This window comes from Cygnus atratus, chromosome 13, assembly GCF_013377495.2.
Source record: "Cygnus atratus isolate AKBS03 ecotype Queensland, Australia chromosome 13, CAtr_DNAZoo_HiC_assembly, whole genome shotgun sequence".
Taxonomy (NCBI): Eukaryota; Metazoa; Chordata; class Aves; order Anseriformes; family Anatidae; genus Cygnus; species Cygnus atratus.
This window is the reverse complement of record NC_066374.1, coordinates 7,977,912-8,002,060: the sequence shown is the minus strand read 5'-3', so window position 1 is coordinate 8,002,060 and position 24,149 is coordinate 7,977,912. Positions and strand designations below refer to the sequence as shown.

The window sequence follows — 24,149 nt, the reverse complement described above, 5'->3', positions numbered from 1 at the left end:
GTTCTTGGTTTTTGGGGATGGTCTGTCTGAGTGCGGCTCGAAACAAGCGCATTTAGGCTGTATGGGAAATGCGTGGATTTATGGCGGCTCTCAGCTTGGATTTGTATTTGTCTTTGGAGAGAGATGTGCCTAGCACAAAGGGGGAAAACAAAACAGCTCTGCTGTTTCCTTCTCGCTAACCTGGGTTCACCTGTGCGAGGTGAGCTTAACCCTTTTATGAGCGCTAAGAGCGTTGGCTATGGTGTAGTCAGGAGGTGGGAAATGCCACTTTTTAGGGAGAACTCAAACCTTTGCTCTTCGTACCCAGGGCTGTCTTTTCTGTGATTTGTACCCTTTGATTTGGGAAAAGAATAAAATCCACGAGTGTTTCTGTGAGGCTCCTGCGCTGAACGAAGCCGAAGCTGTGGAGGAAGGCTCCCACCGCGCCGCGCAGCGCTCCGTGCTCACCGCCCGGCCGCGGGCCAGCCGGGCTTCGCCTCCGTGCGCGGACGGAAAAATTACCAAAAAAATCGAAAATCCTTGGACCTCTGAGGTCGCCAGTTTCTGAGAAGAAAGCGCTGCTTCCCCTTTAAGCCCGGAGCGGCTGGTGTGTGTGAGAGTGTGTGCGGGAGCGAGTGTGTCTCCTCCTCTTTGAGTGACACAGCACTTAGATATGCCTATCAGTAACTTAAACCCCACAAACTCCACCTTCTAAGTGAGGAAGCTGTGGGTTGATGGAAATGTAGTGAGCAGATTGAGACAGACAGTGAATCATTAGCAAACTGCAACGCCAGGATGAACTTGTCTGGAACCTAAAAGGAGCAAACAGCCTCCGAGTCCTCCGCGGCGCTGGGTTTTGCTCCATACAGCCAAAGTGGATCTAAAAGCCGGCTGAGCCCCACTCCAAGATGCTGCTGGTTTCCCAGCGGGTAGAAGCACCACGCATGGAGCCCCACATTCCGGTGAGCGGCAGCGCGGAGCGGCGCGGCACGAGTTGCTTGCGGGGACTTGGCCCGGGGAAGTTTTCGGGGGGCGCCTTCCTCGGAGAAGCCCCCCCGAGACCCCCCCAAACTCGCCCGAAGGATTGGCCCCGGCTTTCTGCTGGGGCCGGCGGGGCACCGTGTCCCCGGGGGGGACCGTGCACCGGGGGCAGGGGAGGGAAGGGAAGGGAAGGGAAGGGAAGGGAAGGGAAGGGAAGGGAAGGGAAGGGAAGGGAAGGGAAGGGAAGGGAAGGGAAGGGGGCGCCGTGGGGCCGGGCAGGAGCGGGGTGCGCAGCGCTGCCAGCTCCCGGTGCCCCCCCCCCGGCTGCCCGCCGCCGGGCATCGCCTGCAAACTTGGCTGCGAGCGCCGGGAAGGTGTCGCTGGGAGGGCGAAGGGGCCGCTGCCGCTCCGCGTTGGGGTTTTTGTGTTAAAAAAGTGCCGGTGCTGCTGTTGGCAGCGGCGTGCCTGGTGATTTGGGGAGCCTGGAGCGCGCGGTCCCTAGGCAGGGTGTTGAACAAAAGGCTCCGGGAGGAGCCGCCGGTGGGTCCGGGGAAGAGTGCGGGGCGGCTGCGCTCACTCCTCGCCGGGGGACGGGGACGGCCCCGAAGTGCGGGAGCTGCCGCGAACGCCTGTGCCCCCAGCCGGTGCGCGGCTTCCCAACAACCCCCGTGCTGACTCACGCTCCCAACTGTTTGGGGCTCTGCCCCCCGCGATTAACGCCGGGCTTCGGAGCAATCGCCGGCCACAACCGGGGCGCTCGGCTTCCCCGGCCCCGCACGGCCCCGGCCGCCCCCGGCCCCGTCCCCCCCGCCGCCGCCGGGGACCCCCAGCCGGTCCCCCCGGGGTGCCCGGCGGCTTTGTTCGGGCACGGCGGGGGGGCTGTCAGAGGGGCGAGTGGCCGCTTGGGGGAAGAACAGGGGGCTTTGCATCCCTTCGGGACCCCCCCCCCCCCGCTTCCCTCCCCCGGGCCACATCTAAATTAAAGGGCCGCTTTTGTTCCCCGCAGCCCCGGCGCTGCCGAGCGGCCGCGGGGGCGCCGCAGCCCGGTGAGCGCCGCGCCTCGCCCCGTCGGAAGCGGGCGGGCGGGCGGGCGGCCGGTCGTCCTCCTCCTCCTCCTCCTCCCCCCCCCCCCCCCTTCCCGTCCCTTCCCTGGTGTGCCCGAGGGGGGCGGCACGGCGGGGAGGGGGGCGGCGCCGGGCTCCCCCGCTTCGAGTCCCTGCAGCTCGGGGGGGCGGCGAAGCGAGCTGTGTGTGTGTGTCCCCCCCGTTATATAACGCCGGTGCTCCCCCGCTCAGCCCCCTCATCCCTGCGTGTCCTCCTCCCCCCCCGGTGATGGGGAAATCAAGCTGCCGGTGTGCGAGCTGGAGCATATGGTGCCTCCGGGAGGGAGGCAGGCAGGGAGCCGCGAACGGCCTTGAACCTGCCGGCCCCGGCAGCTGCTGGCTGCCCCCCCCCCCTCCCCGCAGCTCCGCTCCGGGCCCCCCCGGCCGGCGGGGCCCGGCCGCCCCCCTGCAGCGCTGCCGGTGGCCGTGCGAGGGGGCCGGGGGCGGCCCCGGGGCTGGGAGGGGGGTCTGGGGGTGTCGGTCCTGGGGGGGGGGGGGGGGGTCGCGGGGGGGTCGCGGAGCGCCGGGGGGGCTGCATGAGAGCGGCCGCGCACCGCCGGCTGCAGGCGCAGCTCGAGTAAGTTCCACGCTAGCGCCTAAAAAAGCAGCCATCCGCTCCTGGCACTGCCCATTTGCAGCTCGCTCTCGCTGCCATATGGTTGGAAGGGGGGAAAGAGAGAAAAAAAAAAGGCAATTTGGGAAAGATGCTCTCAGCTGAAGGGAGGAGGTGGGCTCGGGGAGCGAGATAGGAGGAAATTCCATGTTAGGAAAGCATTAGCAAGGGGTGACTTCTAATGTTTTCCTGCCACTGACGTTGACAGTGACACACATGTGTGGGCTGAAATTGGAACGTCACTGAGTTTTTAAACTGAACCAGGAAATAGTCTGTTGCTCAGGGATAAAAAACAAATAGTATGTATTGTAAGGCAGGTACATGTAGCTAGCAGCTCCTCTCGAGTGAGGGAAGAGCTGTTCAATGGTCAGAAGTGAGCAGCTCAAATTTAATTTAGGTTTTTATTTTCAGATTTTTTTTTTAACTCGAGGTTTTTCGTCTCTATTTTTAATCCCTTTAACTAACGCTTCAGAATCAGAAAAGCAAATATTGACAGGGCTTCACTTGTAGTCCCTTGTAACTACGTAGGTTGAACCTGCAAAGTCTCTTGGATTTTTTTTAAAGCTAACAGTTGTTAAAGGATCGGGGGGAGATTAGTGGTTACAGAGGCAGTTACATATATTCTTAATTCTTTTGTATGGCTCCCTGTTACCCAGGTAGAAGTGTTTTATAAATATAGTGTGCCAGTTTGGTGGTTTGTTTTTTTTTTTTGGCTTTTTTGTTTGTTTGTTTATTACTGATCTTGTTACTCATAATATGGTAGCACTCGGAGACTTTATGTGGGAGCAGGGAGCTACTGTGCTAGATGCTTTCTGATGGTACGGGAAGATGTACTGAAAGAGTTCAGGATCCCAGGCATCGGGCTGGCCCACCAACCTGCCCCAAAATACCCACCGACCTGCCCCGTGCAGCTGCAGGACAGGCATCAGCCCAAGCTGCCTTTATCAGCGAAACAAAAGTTAGGGAGGCAGAATGTAACACAAGGACAAGAGTAAGTAAACTCCCAGAGCCGTCCCGTAGGTTAAGTACAGTGCAACTCACTGGTTCCCAGTCATTTAATCAATAAATGTTCTATCTTACTTGCTACTCTGATGAAAGTTGCCTTAAAATAACTTTTATGAGTGCGTAGCCATGGGAAGGCAAAGTAAATCTTGCAGAAGCTGTGACAAATGGACTTAGCCAAACCGGGGGGTGGAATAGTCGAAGGTTGGCTGAGCTTTTTAAGTAGGAGGAAAGGCAGGATCCCCAGGTTTTCATTGTTCCCTTGTGCTGGCTGTTTCTGAGTTGTCAGCGTTTTTGCACATTTAGGAGAAGGTGACTATAAGTTACGATTCATTAGTAATCGGTATGGTCTCCAAATAAAGATAGCTAAATCAGTTTAAGCGATGCTGGCGCCTCTCCAAGGAACCCTCTTTACATCTGACATGTTTGCCACTCACTTCTTTGAGGAACAATTAATACTGTATGCTGCTATTTTTCCCTCTGTGGGAAGAGCAGTGGTGTAAGTTGGTACAAAGGCTTTCTACCTGACGTTCCAGTTTGACTTGCTATTGAAAAAAAAGGGGAAAAAAGTATTTCAGACTGGAGGAAGAAGACACACCAAGGCTTTGCGTTGGACTGTTTTATATCAATATTGATTTTTTAAGGGGGTCTGTGTTATAAAGAGGGAGCTTTTATCCCCCTGAGCTCTCTGGCAATTATCTTCCTGCCATAAATGTTGATACGCACATAATGGATGTAACTAAAAAATCTCCTTATCCCAGCAGAAAAGGCTGACTGTTTGTTGGAGCAGAGAGAATGCTGAGAGTGTGAATAGACAAACCCATATGTCGCTGGTGAGAGAGATAAATGATGGACGAACAGGAGTTGGTTACTATGGATCAGCACAATAAACCAATTCCCATCATACACCTCTCTTAATAATATACCAGTTTCAATGCCATTGACGGGTAACCTAGGTAGCACCAGTCAACTGTAAGTTTTTCAACTGTTCTTTTATACATCTCAAAGAACAGTTGGGACTGCTCTCATTTTTTTCAGATGGTGGGTGCTAAAATTGTGCAGGACTTCCTTCCTTGCCAGTAATTTTGAAGGGGAACTTCAGAGTGCTGCTGTAAAATGCCAAATGTGTGCGATGCTCTTGTGCACTCGTACTAAGTTTTGTTTCACCCGTAAAAGGGGTTCACTCCTACAGGCAATTGCTTAAAAAATATGTGAAGAAACTGTTTAGGCATTTAGTACTGCCCTCATTAGTGTTGTTCCTGGTTATATGGGATATTGGAAGATACTGGAACATTGTTTTCTATCTAAGTGAAAATAGCAAAAGCACAATATTGTTTTTATTAAAAAAACCAACCCTGCAGAACAGGCAGTGATCAATAATACAGTTCTGACTTTCTGTAACCCGTTTCAGGGCTGCCAGAAGCTGAAGGGAAACTTTGTGAAACAGTCTGTGCTTGTATCGTGGTCTCCTTCCCCTGATCGTTACTGCTATTGCTAGCACTTCACACAGAAAACCGATGCCTTTGTCAGTTAAAGGTTTCACTTTATGCCCTTCACTTCTGCTGGCTGTTTTTCCCTGCAGTTTGCTATGGACTGTTAGTGCTGATCAAAATGCAGGTATACCTCCGGGTGGTGGGGTGAGTGGGGCCCTGGGACTTGGCACTTCCCGAGTCACCAGTTGCACTACCAGGCAGTGATGCCATCAGAGAGGGGAGAGCTAGCACATGCAAACGAGCTACGAAGAGTCTTAATTCCTCTTGGGAAGCCTCCTCATGGATAACCCTTTCCTTTTGCCTTTCCTGTGCACATGTGGAGTCACGGAAGCTGCCTGGGAGTTGCGTTGGTGAGCATGTGGGATGTGCCAGGAGGGGCTCTGCCAGGCCCCGCGGTGGGAGAGCGGCCGCAGTGCTCCTCGCTCCTGTGAGGGCAGTGAGACACACGTTTGATCCCAGCATTGAGGGCTCAAGGATCAGGCCCTCAAATAGGGCAGGGGATTGTTTTGTGCCCCCAACCCCGTTTGGAGAATTGAAATAGAAAGGGAGTGGGGTAAAGGATGGTGTCATGGCAGGCTGCGTTTTGGCCTTTCCTTTGTTCCTGTGGGGGAACGGTTGTGCCCAAGGGGTGAAGGAGAGGAAGGAGCTGTGGGTGCCTTCCTCCCTGCCTTGCCATGCAGCTGGAGTGACAGGGAACGTGAGCTGTGCCTGGCAGCGCACCCACAGGCCTCTGCTGGGGCCCAGGCCGGGGAGAGGCAGAGGTATGCGTGGTTTGGGATGGCCCCCTGCCGCCGGCACTGCCACCTCAGTACAATAAGGCACCAGCAGGCACTGACTGGATCCAAGGGCCCCTGCTCCAGGAGGCCACGGGGGCGCCAGGCCGACCAAAATTGCTCTTTGGGGACTGGTGGCCGTACTGTGAGGGGGAAATAAGGATCAGCAACGGGCCCTGGCAGAGGGCAGGCGTCGCGTTATGGTTTGTTGAAATCCACTTCACTTTCCTCTGCAAGGGACTTGGCAGTTTTATTGATAAAGAAGCGTTACATAAGCACCCCATCAGGCATGTCCTAATTTGTTAATAATTGATGATCTACGTAGTACAGAAATACCAGCGCTGTTCATGCACTCACACACCGATCTGCAGTCCCCGCCAGCCCCACACGTTTGGCTTTTACTTCAGTTGTAATACAGGCTGTTTTCCTTATTCTTTTTTTCTCCCACTGAGTTTCCCTGTGGCTGTGACCGCGGTGCCTGCCCCATTTTCCAGCCCAGGTGGGGGCCGCTGGGGGCTCTGGAGCTCACCAGGTCAGGGGCCGGGGCTCCTCGGTGCTCCCCATTGGACTGCAGGCCACACTTGCGTGGGCAAAGAGCCTGGGCTGCCTCTTTAGTCTTGTTTTTTTTCTTTTGTAATTCTGTGGAATGCTCTTTCTCTAGAATTAAGCACCTGAGAACTCCTAGCAGGCTTGGGAGTGACAGCTACCCAGGACGTGCCTAGCTAGTGTCTTGAGAACAACACAGCGCATGTGCTGTGTTGTGGGCAGTGAAATCCATTGCCTGCATTAAAATCAGAGGCAGCAAGGTAACTTTCTAGTTATGTTGTGAAATATAATGCCATTGTTCACTTTTATTAACATCCAGAGGTGGATTACCCGGCGGTTAGAAGCCTGTTCTGCTGTGCAAAAGCCTGTCTTTAATTTCAAGTGGCTGATCCTGATCAGGCAGTTGGAGCGTCCGCAGTGGCGACTGCTTCGAGCCCTGCACCTCACTTGTCGCACCATTTGCGGCGTTGGCTACTCGAAGACTTGCTCTGGCTTCCAGCGCTCCCCTTTGCTGCCCTGGGGTGCGCTTGCCAATCTCGCGTGCACTTTGTGCAGCGCTGGGGAAGACTGGCAAGCTTTCTGCTCTGTTTGCTGAAGAGGTCCCAGCTTTCCTAAGCTGCCTGTCTGTCAGGGATTAATTTAACCTCTAATTACTACGTTTTCTTCACAGTTTGCTGCACATGAGCGTGTTATAACAAAAGCACAAAGAAGTATGTCATTTTATTTAGCCACTACTCTGAAATTAATTTAGGGGGTATGGAGTCAGATCTGACACACTTGGTGTTAAAATAATTGTGCTGGCATTAGAATTAAAGTACATAATCTTGTTGTTCCTAATGATACAACAGTACTAGTGTAAATAGTGCTGTTAACTTGTTAGTCTTAGCCACAGGAATAGAAGTGATATCCAGTTACAGAGAAATGCTCAAATGATCATGTCAACAAAAGTTTCCCCCAAATTGTGGCTTGGTTCCCAGCCCCCATTTTGGGTTAGGATTAGGTGTCCAAGAGTAGTTTGTTGTATTTTCTAAAAAGGTCTTCCAAACTGCAATAAACAAACATTTAAGATGGCCTGGGTTTCTTCCAGCCTGGATAATGACTTTTTTTTCTTTCTTAACATGCGGCATCTTGGGAACAGTACAAAAGGCCATATGTCCTCTTCTGTCTGCTCACGCTGACATCAGAAATACAGTATTGCACATTGCACCAAGAGGAGTGTATAGTCTGGAAGGAAGGGAAGGAGTCTGGATATGTTATGAAACATATAATAAATTTCATCTTTTCAAGTTCTGTGTTCTGTAATGTTTACAATAAAGTCGGTTGCTGCTTTTTTTTATTTTTTATTTTTTTTTCATTTGAATCAGGAAAGTTTGGATTGGGAAATGCAGCTTATATTCAGTTTAGGTCAATTTTGTTAAAAGAGCTGTTGTTGTTCCATGGGCCAGATCCAGCAGCTGCCTCTTCATTCTGCCCCATGTCCATCACCTCTGAGCAGACTTGTAGAAATGGATTTAAAAATGTAATTTCTCACATAGGGTTGGGTGTGCAGAATTGTTGGTTATGTGCTGGTGATTTATATTTAGTGGAAACAGAAGACGGGTTGTATATTTTTGTGTCATGCATTCAAGTTATAGAGCATGAGCTCAACTTGGTAATTCTCCCTCAGTAAAAGCTGTAACTGCGTTTACTGGGAAACTTTCCCCAAAGATTCCCCAAGGTCAGGTAGGACATGGTTACGGAGTCAAATCTTGTAGTCCCTTTCTCAAAAGGAGAATTAATGTGGCATCGTTATCCAGGCTTGTGACAACAGTGACACGAGATTGCCAAAAAGACTAATGGAACGCGATGGATGATTGATTCTCTCTACTGTAGTAGATCAGGTTATTTCTCCAAATTCCTTCTTCTATACTCTGAATTCCCAAACTGTAACCAATTACTGTAATTATTTACTCTAATAACTTCTAATCAACAAGTAAATTGAACAGAAATTGAGATCAAGTGATGTAAGGGCCTGGATGGTTCAGTGAAGTGACAGCAAGGTATGGAGACTCTTCTGCTGATCAGCAGCTCCATGGGGTGGCTGTTGGATAGCGGTGTGGAGCCAGTTGTAGGTCCCTGTTCTAACTTTTAGTGGATGTGAATTTTCAAACATAATTTTGGAGATTTTCTAAAGTAAAAGCCAAGCCCGAATAATGTCTTCTCTCATTTCAAAACTGTCAGACTTTTTTCAGAGGGTCTGAATGCCTGTAGCCCCACAGGCCTCCGGAGGTGGAGGCGATTTTTTGAGTAAACAGTCCTCAGGTTCTTACTTGTCCATTGTACAATGGGGATCATGGCGCTTTACCTTAAGGATGCTTAGTGAGAAGGTGAGGGAAATATCAGTAAAATGACTGAAATATTTAGTAAAGCATAAGTGCCTGTAACTAGCTAAGGTCTTTCTTTAGGGACTTTTCACGTAGTTGGAAAGTATCTGGAAAATAAAGGCAGTATATCTTACTCTGACACCCCCACCCCACCCTCCTATGAATGATAGTTTTATGCTTGATTTTGGCTATAATGCCAAAGCAAGTGTTTGTTTTGTTTTGTTTTCTGGCATCGTGGCATAGTATCTTCCTTTTTGCTGAAACTTCAGAATTTGACATAAGAAGAAAGAGGTAAAAAAAAACACAAAAACGGTATTTTGTATTGGGTAACATTAGACAAGGACATTGGAGTTTGTCTAACTCCAAAAATTTCTGTTTGTCTTCCACATCAAGGGTCATGTGCTAAACATTTTCTAATATTTCAGTGCATAAAGCTGGAAGTAAAAATAGTACTGAAGAGTCAGAGTCAATATCCAAGTAGTTATTTTAATGTTTCATTTTCAGTCCCAGCCCTTCATAGGTTAAGTTTTGGGCAAAGTTAAACAAATGCATATTTTATGAAGACATCGGTCATACACAATTCCACTCTGGCTCTAGCAGCTTTTTCCCCGTACAGTTGCACTAGTTTAAGTACACAATGTATTTGATGTGGTTATCAGAATGGATACTGAGTATAATTTCATTTTGCTTTGACAAGTTGCTTTAAATCTTACTAGGATCTTCACAATTCCAAGTTTATATATGGAAATAATTTCTGAATTCATCTGGTATTTCAGTAACCCAGTAGATCATGCTGATTGTCGTACACTTTGAAGGACTTCACTTTTCCTGTTCTTTTAACTTACTTATTTTCTTAATTAACTCTGTTGATTTAAATAAAGTCACACAGACTGAGAAAACCCCAAGTATATACAATGCTGCAGTCAGAAATACAGGCAAAAGGTTTTGATCTCTGACTGCCAAATGGTGACTCATTAAAAAGGAATTTTTGTTCCTCCCTTTTCAAAGGGTTACGCACTACCAAGTAGTAAATATCTAGGTTTGATGCTACTACACTGAAATGCCTGACATTGTTGGTGTTTTAAGTCCAAACTGGAAGATTATTTGATCACAGGCTCTGTGAAGTTTGTTTTCCTGTTTTTCCTCTGTTAAAGAAATTCCCCAAATAGATTTTTTTTTAAGCTTTATTGTGTCAGTTTGAGCGTAGTCTAAAATGAAATATGTTTGGTTTATAATAACAGAGGACCCTTCCCATACTTCAAGCAGTGGCTCATTCAAATTATTTTTAAACACACAGCACTATGCAAGCACTAATTTCTTTCTAATTTTGCATTGGGTAACATTAGACGAGGACATTGGGGTTTGTCTAAGACCAAAAATTTCTTTTGTCTTCCACATCAAGTGTTGTGTGCTAAATATTTTCTAGTATTTCAGTGCGTAAAGCTGGAAATAAATCATACTGAAGAGTCAAGAGTCAAAATCCAACCAAAAGAGTGCCCTTTTTCTCAATTCTCATATTAATCTTGACTCTCTGAGCCATCTCCATTGTCTTCCTGTTCTTACCTATTCTACACATTCGATGGAAGGGCACAAAGGCGTGTTTGAATCCTCCATCTCTATCTCCTCATCTTATTTATGGATTGGTTGGTTTGAACTTTACATAGCATCGGAAGGATGTTTTCTTGGTTGCAGCAACACTTGTGTTTGACTTGAAGCAGAAAGAAAGCACGTTCGGGCTCTTCAGTCTTCATGAGAAATGAATCTTAGTCCCTGATCCCAGAAGGTAGATCAGCCTTAATTTCAAGTGAAAGTTGTGCATCTTCAAATAACTTCTCGTGTCAGTTAAAGTTCAATATTCTTGAATTCCAGAGATGCAGATGGGTAGAATTTGAAGTTCAGGGCAAGTGTGAAGGATGTAAGAAAAAATGTAGATACTTCTGATGCCTTTCTCCCCTCCCCTTCAGGGCTCCCAAAGTCTGTCAGCTTAATGCAGTGATTTGATTACGTTGTAGCGTTAAGCTAAAAGAATAAATCTGAGTGCCTTGGGAATGGGGAACCGATCCAACAATCGAAACCAAACAAGTTAATAAACATGAAGCATTTCTGCACGCTGCTGCTGCAGAAGTGCTACTTCCAGAAATGCTTGGGGCTGGCCATGGCATTGGACCAGTCAGTGGGTGAGAGGATGTCCCCCGTGCGCTCCACCAGTAACTGGGTGCTGTGGGGTGTGCAATATGTTTTGAGAGAAGTGTGTGTCTTCTGTTGGTTATAAATTTTGAAAATCTTGAATGTTGCAGGCTGAACCATTCATTTCTTCCCCCATGCTTCTCAGTCACTCCAATACATCTGGAAAAGCTTGACTTGGGCAGTCTTAGTTGTCCTTCCTTTAAAATCCTTTTGGTTCTACACATCTTCTACAAATTCTTTTTTCCTTCTTGACAACTCTTCTCACCCTTCACCCTACCCCCAAAAATCCAGCCAGATACAGAGCATTTGTGTGACTGTCCACAGAGAGAGTCTGAACTCCAAGTTGGCCATTCTGAATGGTTGCTGATGCTTGCAAGCCTGGCCGCATACAATCTGGAGTCTTTTGTAAGGACAGCATGCAAAGAAATGTTCTGAGCTACAGCAACAGTGTTGAGTGCTGCTGTGTAAGAAACTCCCAGCTACCCATGTGTGTGGAACTGATTTTGGATGTTGTTATTTGTGAAGATAAGGCATGAGCTAATTATTGAAAGTCTTATGCAAGCCGGCGGCTTTGGTTTTATCCTAAGAGTAGCAGCAACAGTGAGCGACCAGTAAATGACCGATTGTGGTCGCCTGCCAGTCCTTCTTTTGGAGGATCTGTATTGGTAACTGCATGTCCGCTAGTTCATGATTTAAAATGGTCACCCACTTTGCAGCCCCCAAAGGCCTTCCCTTTGCTGGCCATTGTGCCCAGAGTGGCAGCAGGTTGGGGTCTTCGTGCTGGGGCTGCAGGAGCAGCAGCATTGCATGCTTTGCCCTCTGCTCCCTGAAATGCAGTGAGGCAAACTGTTACACTACGCGTGGAGCGCGTGGCTTGATTAACTCCAATTACCCTCCTGTTGGGCGTGTTTGCAATGCCAAGGGGATTAGGTGGCATGCATTTTCAAGAAATGCACGTTCATTATTAAGAAAGGTTGTGCAATAACATCCAGTGGTCACTTCCTTTCGGAGCGTAGCTCCGTGTCTGCAGCATAGCTGCTTGTTTATGCATACCACCGGCTCCCAGCACGGAGGTGGACCAGCTCTGCGGCACAGGCTGGCCCGGCTGCACGGGCTGGGGCTGCCAGAGTCGCCGATGGAGAGGCAGGGACCTCCCGGCCTAGTGGAGAGCTCCAGGATACGAGGAGGCCATGGTAGGGGCACGGCAGCCTGGGACGGGCTGGGACCAAAGGGAGGGCGAAGCCACGGGCTGGGGAAGCTGGGCGGGTATCAAGGGCAGGGCGATGTGGGGGGAAAGGATGGAGATGGACGGAGATAGTTCCTCATGGGCATGTCTGCCAGATCGGCATCTCCTGTGGCTTCCACTTAAGCAGAGAATGTTTTTTCTGCCAGCTCACTCAGTGCTTCCTCAGCACTGACTTTACGGGTGCTGGTTTTCTTTATCTCTTGTATTATTGTTCTCTCAAGTTTGTGACTCTTCTTTTCTTCTTGCCCTGCTGCTTTTGTACCTTTGTTCGCCTCGCTTTGTTAGAGAGATCGGTCTCTCAGCAGTGGCACAGAGGTGTGGGGGGGAGCCAGTGATCATGGCCCCTTATCACTTCAGCTGATTTGGTCCGAAGGACTTTTCTTTGGGCCTGCTGAGTGCTCAGGCAGCCCAGCTGGCCTGGCCAAAGCACTGCCTGCCTTTTGGTGAGCCAGGGCCAGCACTGGGCCACGCGTCGAGTTGTGCCTGCACTGCTGCCCTTGCAGTGCAAATTCAATGGTTGGTGCTTTCTCCCAGCCCGCCTGGTTGCTGCCATAGGACAGCCACGGGTGCTGGGCTAAGTCTGAGCTGCAGAACTTGCTTCAGATGTTGAGTAAACAGCCTGGCGCTTGGCCCACACGGAGCAGCCGCAGTGCCCGGAGCAGTGTGGTGAGCTGTCCCCAGGCCAGCTCGCAGGGACGTCTGCGCGACCGCAGCACGAGTGCAGGATCATCGTGCCTCGCCGCGTCCGGGTGCTGAAGGTGGAGCCCGCTGCTGGCAAGCCAACTTCCCAAACATCCTTCTTCAACAGAAATTTGGGGGCTTAACGTGGCTCTGGGTTCCACCAACCAGAAGAGAGAGTCATGTTCTCTTTTATAACTTCTCCGAAGGAAGGAGATGCAATTCAGTGTTTATAAAGGCAGACAGCAAAGTAAAAGATTCTTTGGTTCTCTTCTCACACGTAGGAAAAATGAGTCACTCTGCATTTCATTACCGAATAGGAGCTGATCTACCAGTGTGCGTGCTCAGAGATGAATGCCTGTGGATGAACTCCTATAGTTTCCTCCATGACCATGCTGCAAATGGGCTTCAGCCAGCTTGATGTAACTCGTTCTGTGGCCCTGTGCTGTCTTTTGAAATGGGAGCAGCACCCTTCTTCTGATCTCCCAAAGACTAGAAGGCTGATTAACATGGGAATTCTTGATTAGCTTTAATTTAGCTATACTTCTCCAGGAACATACACTTCCTGAATTGCACAAAGAAAGACTCTTTAAACACAAATCCCAATCTACGTACTGGAGATCCTCTTGGTAGGTGTGGTGACTAAGATTAATGTGTGCCTGATGCCTTTCATCTCCCAAGTACTTCACACAGAACAAGCATTTCATCTTCACAAAAGATGTATGCGTTGGGTGAAATAAGTTTTACTGTCTGTCTCTTACTTTAGTAGGCAGGGAAACTGAGGCAGGGAGATTAAAGTCGCTTGCTCATGGTTACAAAGAAGGCGAGTGCGGAAACTGTAATTTCTGGTTTCTATCCATGTCTCCAGACTCGTGTCTCTTCTTTCTGAGAAGAAGCAGTAGGACAGACTTCGGAGTAAGAAAATCGTAAGAATGTGGTGAGGCAACTCAGCAGCTGTTGCAGCTGCACCTGTGGCGCTCAGCTGGTGCCTGGCAAGTGATGTGCCGCTCTCCTCCCCTGGAACTGCAGTGTGTCATCCACCCAGGTGTCACCACAGAGTGCTGGTTGGGTCACCAAGCATCCATAGACCATCCTTAGGCTGATATAATGGCTCAGTTTAACCACTGGTCCAGCCGGGCCATTGGAGGCCTAAGTATGTGTTGAGATTTCTGGATGGCTTCTGGTGATGTTCCCTTGGAGTTGGAGTAGAATGCGATTGAATAATATTACTGAATTTTAAGCATGTGTGAAGTGATTAATATGGAAAAATGATTTTTTTTTTGCCTCCGACTTGGGTAAGGCCCCTCACAGAGCTCAGTGCTGGGCCAGGGCCTGGGTCAGCAGCAGTGCTGTGCCAGCCCGAGCTACAGCCAGGCAGAGCACTCGGTGAGGGCCCACACGTAGGTCTTGGTTTAAAGAGCTTCCTATCAAGATGAGTCAGTGGACCAAGCTCAACATCCGAGAAAGTTTTTATCTGAGCACACATCTGACCTTTTGAAAGAGAAACGGGGCAGCGTGCGGCCCTGCCAGCAGGCTGGCTGCGGTGGACGGCCTGGCCTGGTCAGGGGAAGCACGTGGCAGAGCGACCACCCCTCATCCCTCCGGCCCCTCATGAAAGAAGAAGGAGATTGTCCTTGTCCAAAACTGGAGCCTGCTTCGAGGTTGCGGCTGTAGAAGCTGCTTAGTTTAGTCTAGCACTGGCTATAAATCCCGTCCCTGTTCCATGTGGAGTAACGATTTTTAGGCGGCGGTGAGGGAAGGGAAGCGGGTGAGCAGAGCGGTGCCACCCCACTCTCCTTGCGAGGCCACGGTTCAAAATGTTTAATTAGTTGTTTCGAAACGGTGCCTCTCCTCCTCTGAGGGAGGAATGATGTATCAGCAAAAGCTGACCAAATTGATGTAGCAAATCAATTCTATGGTAATCTGTTTATTTAAACTTTGGTACTTAATTTTATAAGCTCTTCTCAAGTGTTCCCGTGCTCCTGTTCATTAGCCGGTATTCTTTTATGCTATTGCTTGGAGGTTTGTGCTGCAGATAGCAAAATGGCCAGACCATGCCACTCTAAACTGCCTCCAAATGTAATTCGAGCAGGTCTGCAATAATAGTGCTAAAAGAAGAGCTATTTAGTGGCATTATTAATGGGCAAAGAGTTCAGGCAGGATTATGAAAAAGTAAATTTTTATTAAGAGTGGAGGAGCTAGAAGAATGGACTGATTGCCCTGAGTCCTCTGGGCCCTCGAGCAATCAATTTCCCTTTCTAGTATTCAGTTACTTGCTAATTGTATTGATTTTTATCAAATATGTGTACAAATCAATTTTATATTTTAGTGCTGTTAAAAGCTTCCTTCCTTCCTTGCAGGCAGTGGGGCTCTGATCATTCTCGTTGTCCTCTTCCTTGTTTTTAGTGCTTTCATCTTAATGTGTATTTTCTTTAGGATGTGCATATTTTCCTTTAGGACTTTTCTCCAGACATTTGACCGGGTGGGGATTTTACACGCATGCTTAGGGTTGGAGCAAACAGACGTCACTCGAACAAGAGCTCTGTGGACGCGGTGGAACTGTCTGCTTAGGTCAAAATTGCAGGAAAGGGATGTGTTGTGTCAGAAAATGGGTGGGTACAAATGACCGGAGAGAGTGACCCCCCGAAGAGCAGGAAGCGCTGCTAGCACAGGAGATGAATTGTGTTGCAGAAAGGTTGCAACTAGAAACAAAGAGTGGGAGAAACGCTGAACATGACGCACTCTGATCGAATAAACATGAAAACGAATGGGACCAAAATGCGACTCTGAAAATAATGCAGGCTGCTTTGTCAGCGTGGATTCCAGCATTTCGGAGAAGTAACTCACGCACTTTACTTTAAGTGGTTGCTGGAGACTTCTCCAAGCAAAGGGAATGCATCAAGCTCTGAACAGAATAAAACAACATTCTCCATTTGTGTTTGTTTATGCCCATGGCGGTTTAAATTGTTCCTGTCAAGCTTACCTATTTTTTAGGATAGCACACACTTGCTCTCTTTTTAATGCAAGTTACACAGTTTGGAGTTGGGAAGAGTATCTCTGGCTTTTGTGTAAGCCTGGGAACTTGGCTCTTGTAATTGGAATGTTTGGGTATATGCAGGCTGTCAGATCCCGCCCGAGAGACTTTGAACTTTCCGTGGTGTGAGCAGTAGGCACGAGAACAAGAAAAGTGGGAGAGCAGAGCTCGAGCCTGCCTGTAACTGAACATCACACTGCAGAGTTTATGGTGCTGTGCTTCCTGCTGTTATTGCCAAGGCACTTTAAAATAAAAAACTCATATTCTTTTCTTCAGGAGGGAATTGTTACACTAGCAAGTGTCCAGGTATATTCACATATCCAGTAAAATACACTTTTCATTAAAAAAAAAAATCTAATATAATGGAAGAAACATTAAGCACTTTATATTTTACACTGATCGCTTTTGTCTTTTTTGCTCTGCTGCCTGCTTCTGCTGCTGTCCCTTCCTTGCGCAGCAGTCCCAGCTGGGATCCCCAGCACGAACCACAGGTTTTGCAGCCGCTCCTGTCTGCTCGGCAGGGCTGTGGCACGAGGACGCACATCCGCAGCCGTACGTGCGCTGTGCCTCACCAGTTTGGATGGCACCAGGGCAGCTGGGGCTGCTGTTGGGAGCTGCCAGCAGCAGCTCACTGTGGCCCCACCGCAGAGAGCAGCAGCATCCTTCACGCCCCGCCGCAGTTGGGCTGTGCTGCCTCGCTGCTGAGGCAGTTTTTCTCACTACTGGCTCTTTGGTGTTTCCAGCTCCACTGTAGGCACCTCAACCGTAATCACCGGGATAATATTTTAGAAGCTGGTTAGGAGAAGCCAGTCTCATTGTCCTTTGATCTCTGTGCACAGGAGGATTCTTTGCCGCGTTCCCAGCTAGCGCAAGGCTGGCCGTATTCTGCTCGTGTCAGTGCTGCCTGCTGCTCTGGAGGCTGGCAGGCGGCATAACCTGCGGGTAGGGGCTCTGTGGGAAGGGAGCCGGCGCTAGTGTTGCCTCTGGCTTTGCATAATCTAGCAAACTGTGAGTACGTTTTTGTCATTAGGTTTCTACAGCACCTCTTGTATGAGAAATCACAAACTGGATAAGCTGTACGAGGGGTCATTACAGCAGAGAGAAGATAAACGTACCGGTTCTGCTGGAGGCTGTCCTCAGGCTGTTTGTTATGTGTCTCTAACACTGTCACTACATCACACACTTCCTCGATCTCCGTATTACCCTACAAGCCTGTCTAATGGGATCCTCTGTTGCTGATTCCGGCTTACCCTGACCTACTTCTTTCTTGTGTCCCAGCAAGCTGTCAGGAGCTATCAGAGCACTGGGAGCTGAAATAAACACTCACTGAGGGGAAAAGCAAGACTGTCTCTAGTGAATTTAATTAGCTTTCTTTAACTGGCTTGTTTGCTTTGTAAATCACATCATTTTTAGTCAAATTTAAGGGATAAAAAAATCTGTAATTAAAATCAAATGATGCACAACCTTACCAAAAGTCAAGGGTTTTAGAAAAAGTCACTTAGTTTGTAAACATTTATGGTGCCCTGAATATTTTAGGGGGAAGAAGGGTGAATTTGAGATGCTTTTTGGTTTGGGCATCTTTCTTCAGATAGGCGGGAGATCATTTTTATTAGTTGATATCTTTACTTTTCTGTGAATTTGGAAAAAAAAAACTCACTGTTTTTTGGAATTAAGACTTGAGTCCTTTCATCAGTAGTGCCAGCTTACTGGGTACAATTTTTGGATCCAAATAAAGATTCATAATGTTTCTTTCTGTCCTGTAGCCAAAGCTTTATTTTACTATCCATAGTTTGAATGCATGCTGTTGCGCGAGGCTGTGGTTTAAAGCATAGCATCCCTTTGCAGTTCTGTTGCGTTCCTGAGCATTAGCACCGAAATCATTGTAATTTTGGCTCTGGCAAGCCAATGAAGCACTGTCTCGGCCAGCCATCACTGGGCTGAATTTGAAAGTGCTTGTAGCGTGTTTATCAGGCAGTATGTTATGTCTTTAAGGTGCTTTACTGTGTTTCGGTGTGGCACATATTTCTCTTAACAATTGATGTTCTTGCTCTTGTCAGCATAGAGTCTAATCCTCTTGCTGCTGAAAATGATAAAAGTCCTATGAATTCCTAATATGTCTTATCAGAATCTGGCCAAACTATAAAACGTCTGACCTCAACTTCTGATTCTTCTTCAGCAGAAATATGTTTCTTCCTTGCGTCACGCATACATATTGATAGAGCCTCCTGAGTACTCGGCTTATAGAAATACACCCATCCTTGTGCTGAGCTGCAACATGAACAGAAAAGGATTAAAGGATCACTGAGAAAGAGATGGGTATGGATGAATTTGCAGCGTGCAGAAAGGTAAAATACAGGATAAAATGACTAGCCAAGAGTTTGAAAGGCGTTCAGAATCTCTTTCACAAAGCCGCGGTACTTCTTGCAGTCCTTTGAAAAGGCTGTAAGATTGGCCAGCCCATAGTACCCCCCAGAGAATTACTTTTGGTAATAATTGCATTCAGGACTGTAATGAGCAGCCTGATGGCTTGATGACTTCTGAGTAACTCTCCAGCTTTCTGCTCGCTGCAAGATTTTCAAGAAGGAAAGGAGAAATGTTCTTTCTTCAGAAGGAGTTTTGAAGGTCCCTTGGCTCAAACTGCGTGGGACAGGACACTGTGGTGGTGGTGGGGGTGAAGTTTGTACGGAATTGTTGGCAAAGGGAATATGCTGGCAGATTTCTATAGTTTTACAGAATTCAATCAAAACAAGAACAGCCAGGTGAGTGGGGTAAACCAGCAGCAGTCTGATGAAGTTAAGTGAACTAGGTTTGCTGACCTACAGCAGGTAGAAATAAAGCAAGGAAAGCTGAGACATCCCGCTTGAAGAATCCGCATATCTTAAATGCCGCCTCTGAACGGAGACCAGAAAAGTTATAAGTATTGTAACTTCAGAAAGTTTGCTTACATTCTGTTGCTTTATTTGATCCCGACTCTCCCTTGTGGATTGAGGTCTTAAGTATTTTTGGCATCTGAGCTGTGTAGAGTGGGAGGAATACACATACTTCTCTTGGGTCATCACTCCAGGGAAAGTGGGTGAGGTGGCTGTTGCGGAGCTTTTATCGTAGGCATGGGAGCAGACCTGTTAGATAAAGGGCTGTCCCTGGAGCAGGATAGATCTTTATAACCTGATCCAGTGTGAAGGGCAAGAAGAACACTGTGATCTCCCTGCCCAGGCAGGAGGGTGAGTGGTGGAGCAGTGAGGTGCCAGAGGAGGTAAGGCTGCGTGCCCGGCTGGGCCCACTGAGCAGGGCTGGCTGCAGCTGGGAGCCAGGCAGGAGGAAAAGGAGACTCCTGCACTGTGGGAAAGCAGGAATTTAGTGTGTTTAGCAGCAGCCACGTGATTAATCGCTGCGTGCCTGTCATCTCTGCGATAGCACCGCAGTCCCTCCATTCATCTCCCTGGCCTCTGCTCGGCAGGGAGAGCAGCTCCGTTCTCTCAGGACACGTTTGCTCGTGGCAGAAATCAGGAGCGATTCTGCCAAGGAAGGGATCAGTCCCGACGTGTCTGGGGCACCGCTGTAATCTGAATAATAAACACTTAATTCCAAGCTCCTCATATTTGGCTGAGGTTGTTTTGTTAAATGATGCTTTGCTTAGAGGACACAGAAAGGGGCAAATGTTCAGTAAGACTTGAGTCGTTTAACTTAAATCAACCTCCTCCTACCCACTATTGACATATCAAGAGAAGCAATGAGGCATGTTTAATTACACATGCACCGAGTTTACAATTAGTCTGCAGACGGTGATTTTTTTTTTTTTCTTCTGATGCAGCAGGGAAACATTTGATCCTGCAAAAGGCCTTATTAGCTGTAATACGAGCAGGTTTGGGGTTGTTTGGTTCGTTTGTTGTTTTTTTTTAATTCATTTTCAAATGTAAGTGGAATGTTTTTTATCTTCTAGGTCAAATGATTTAATCTGATGCTTTAATGTGACATGGTTTAGCAATCCTTCTGCTCCCCTTCTGCTTGTAATAAGTGACAAAAGTATGGCTTCTTGCCTGATAAATGGGTTAACAGTATTCACAAGGCGGGTAATAGAAATCCATATTAATAGGTGGAAATTGGCTCTTGATGCCAGGCAGGAGAGTCTAATGAAAGTATTATTGTTTTAGCTTCCAGCTCCTTTGGAAGCTGAAAGCTAAATGCCTGTATTACATTCTTATTACCTATTTATCACACCATATAGCTGAGTGGATGTTTATTAAATTACATTCATGTTTAATGCCTGTTTGTATACTTTTCACTGAACGTGTTCTCAAAGGAAATTTTCTGGAAGCGTTTCAGAAATGCACAACTATTTTCCCATTCTCTTTTTATAAAGTAAAACCATTGTTGCCAACTGTCAATATACAATTGGCTTGGAAATTAAATTGTTTCCTGCTAAGCTGTAAGAACCAGCTAAACCTACTCTATTTAATTTTGGAAATAAATATTTAAAAAGCTGAAAACACATGGTGTTCTTGGGTAGGGCTGACTCTATTCTAGTCTTTAAAAATACTTGAGATCCCAAGAGTTGGGCTTACCTAGTTTCTGCTTTAATTTAGCATTAAATTGCTTCATCAGGGATTTTACATATGACCTTCTGTGTGTTTGTGATTCTTTTGAGAATATTTAAAATAGTACTGAATACCATCAAAGATAAGAAGTTAGGAGCCCTTTTTTATTAATCTACCTACTTACGGCACTTCTCTGGCGCTGCATTCTTGTTTTCTTCTTGAAGCATCACTTTCAGTTTATTCCATCTAGGTTTAACAAACCAAAAACCACAAAGCAACCCAGCACAGCTCAGGTATTCCCACACAGCTCTGACCTAGAGGGCGTCAGGGTCTCAAGGGCTTCCTGCAAGGGAAGAGATCAAGGGAGGTAGGCTTTGCACTTTCTTCCGCACGCATGGGCCACGGCCCATCCCCGCGGCTCAGCCCTGCGCCCACACAGCCCAACGGCTGACGCAGCCTTGGGCAGGGTGTGAGGTTGGTGAGGGTCATGGCTGACAGCCTAGGGCTCCTGCTTGCATCTCTGCCTGCCGTCCTGACCAGCACCTGCCTCTCCACACCCGTGTCCTGCGCACTGAAACCAGCTGAGAGGGGTGCCCAGCTTTTCCACAGGCCATGTTTGCCGGTCCTGAGCTGCACGGGCCCGTGGCTGGAAACCTGTGGTGGTTTCCTCCCAGACAGGAGGTTCGACTCCTACTCTTACACCGAGAAATACCTGTAATGGGTAGAAATCCCAATCGTGCATTCTCTCACTTCACCAAGTTACTCACCATCAGCTTGGCAGCAGCGGGCCTGGCACCGCCAGCTGCAGCCGCCTCAGCCCGAGGAGTGCGGCTGGCAGCGTCAGCTACAGGGCCGGGGCACCCATCAACAGCGCCAAGTTCCTTCCTGAAAGGCTTTGATAGCTCTTGGCTGCTCGTAGGTTAAGTTTGGCGTGGTATTGTGTTAGTCCATCGGTGCGGCCTGTGGAGGAACGTGATGTGAACCACGCTTACTTGCTTATATTTAAAAAAGTCGGAGCTGCTCTACGTGTTTCAGCTCTCTGCTGTGCAGACAGTAACACAAACACTCTCACTGCTGTCATGAGCAGGTTAATCACTTGATCACTTTTACTAAAATTTTGCTGCTCTTTAAAAAGCTAATCTTTGTCACTAGTGGGTCCTACAAATACACAGAAAGTGCATGTGCCTTCAAGTTGGAGCGACTGAAAAATATTTTGTATAAAAGAATGTCATGTTCTGCTCCTCTCGATCCTGATCTGCATTATGAATTTTGCAAAACAATCCAAAATACTGTTGCAATCATACTACCTTTTTTTTTTTCTTTTTAAATGGTGAGGGGAGAAACAATAAATCAGTCTCCTGGACTATGTGAAACATATGAGAAGTAGCATTTTGAACAAATTTCAGCAGGCTTATTGGGTGTTCAAATTTCAGGTGTCTTGCATTAGCAAGCTACTATTAATGTTTTCAGAGGCACTGCAAGTGTTCCTTAGATTTTATATTTATTTAAGAATATATATACAATTTAAATTAGTATATATGTTTATAGAGAGAAAGAGAAACTCTGTCTCTGTTAAGCATTTTAGACATCAGAGGAATAGGCTCAGAGGAACAGGAATTTACGCTGTTATTCTTTCAGTTTTAATTCCCTTAAGTTCCTTTTCAGTACTTGAACCTCTGCCTTACCTTTGTGTTCACTCAATTTGATAAAGACTGTATGGACTAATTAGTTTCATTTCTGATTACGGCTGGTCTCTAATAGTTTTCATTCTTTTGGCTTCTCATATCTAGATCAATGTTTCGGTGTGTTTGCTGCAAGCACTGCAGGGAATGATTTTTCTCTTTTCTGTACCCCATTAAAACACATTGCAGCACTTTGCTGGTCCAATGTATTGTAACACTTGTAAATTATAGATCCATTTGAGTCAAAATATCTCTTCAAAACAGGGCATGCAGTTCTTTTTTGAATCATATTTAGATAAGCATTGCATTGGATACTTTTTTATTGTTAGGTGTAGTGTAACAATACAGCAGAATTTATAGCGTTGGAAGGCAGTTGAAACATTTCCATAATACCGCTATCATTTTCTGACACATCTTCATCTCTTATCTTCTTCCAGGCATTTGTGATTGACTGTGTTCATTTTTTTGGTTAATGACGGCCTTTAAGATGAGACTTTGCAAATCGGTGTTTGGGCGAGTCTTTAATAAGCTTCTGTACTTTCTGATGTCATTTATCTTACTCTCCAACAGTTTGTGCAGAGTTAGGCGAACTTGGATCGACAGTCAACGCAAAATCTGTAACACAAGGTAGAGATCTTGTCGATCCTGCGCACAGCATGACAGCAGTGCGTGGGATTGCAAGCAAGAGCAAAACCACTGCAGGTTTCAGAGGTTTGGACAGGGAATTCCCACGAAGATTTTGTGAACCCCATCTTGCCTGGTAAGGCACAGCCCGGGGCCCTAGGAAAAGTTCAGTGACAGCCCTGCCTGAAGTCATGGGGAGATGGAGAAACTTGCACGTGGAGCATTTCTGTTGCGAGAGTTTGTCGGCGGCGTATTGATTGCGCAGGTCAGTGGTGAAAGGTCAGCAGCTCTGCTGTGTCGGCAGATAGAGACAGAGGAATGGCATGTTGAGGTCACATTGGGAAGGAGTTCAGTCACGCCGAAGAAAGAACATTTTAAAGCTTTATTTACTCAAAAAGGGTCGTGAGGTATTGAGCTTGCACATTTACAAGCCTTCGGTGTAAGATTAGGAAGCCTTATTCTCAGCTTTCACTGGGATTTTTCCGCCTCATTTTACAATCTGTTTTTAGAGTTGAACAATTTTTAGCTTATCACTGTAATGCCTTCGCCTGCTTTTGTTTCTTGCAAAGCATTACAAAGATATTTCTTTGTGCGAAGAAAGACTGGTAATTTTTTATGAAGTACCAGATTTCGAAGAGATTATGCTCTGATTCATTTACATTCATTTTTCTTTCCTTCGTTCAAAGTGCCTGTGGAGAGCTGAGTGCTGTTCATGCATTTTGTTTCTATTGTGTTTTTCTTTTACACTATTTGAAGGTAACTATTCCATGGCAGAGCTGCGATTTAACACATCTGAAAGGGAAGCTATGTTAAGGGCAGAATTTAAATCCTGCCGAAACCAGGAGGACTCAGGTCTGAACGAGGTAATTACACTGATTATCAACTGGTGTATGCTGTGGTTTAGACAGGCTGTGTAAAAACATTCCTTTTCATTTTATTTACTCCATTAAGAACCAATTTAAATGAAAGCTAATAGGCCATTCTGATACTTTGAAAATGTTCCTATCCAAACAGCTGAATTTCACATTTTTAACTAACCCGACACAGATTTTATTTGTGCAGATAGGGTGTTAAGGAGATAGCTAGCTGTTTGCCTGAGCCTGGAGCTGCAACACCTTCCAATAAGCATGGTATTTCCTCAAATGCAAAGTCCTCTTCCAGGCCTTCTCTGCACCCAAATTCTGGTTAAATCAGGGAAGTGATACATAACCTTTTCAGCCCAGGGAGCCCACCTCAAGACAAGGATAGCGGGTGGAGAGTGCAGCCCCTTGAGGATGAGGGTGGCAAACAACGTGCTTGTTTGCTGTCTC

The 24,149-nt window shown here is 47.2% G+C and overlaps 1 protein-coding gene across 2 annotated transcripts in view; it reads left to right on the top strand.

The window, feature by feature from the left end:
- The first annotated feature begins 621 nt into the window (after positions 1 to 621).
- Positions 622 to 24,149, top strand: part of MAMLD1 (mastermind like domain containing 1) — a 78,039-nt gene continuing 54,511 nt past the window's right edge. Inside the window, exon 1 of one of the 2 annotated variants that reach the window (XM_035541195.1) lies at positions 622 to 941. In XM_035541195.1, the coding sequence (XP_035397088.1) occupies positions 888 to 941 (54 nt within the window). In that variant the 5' untranslated portion in view covers positions 622 to 887. The remainder of the gene's footprint in view (positions 942 to 24,149) is intronic. The other variant, XM_035541194.1, reaches the window with a different exon arrangement.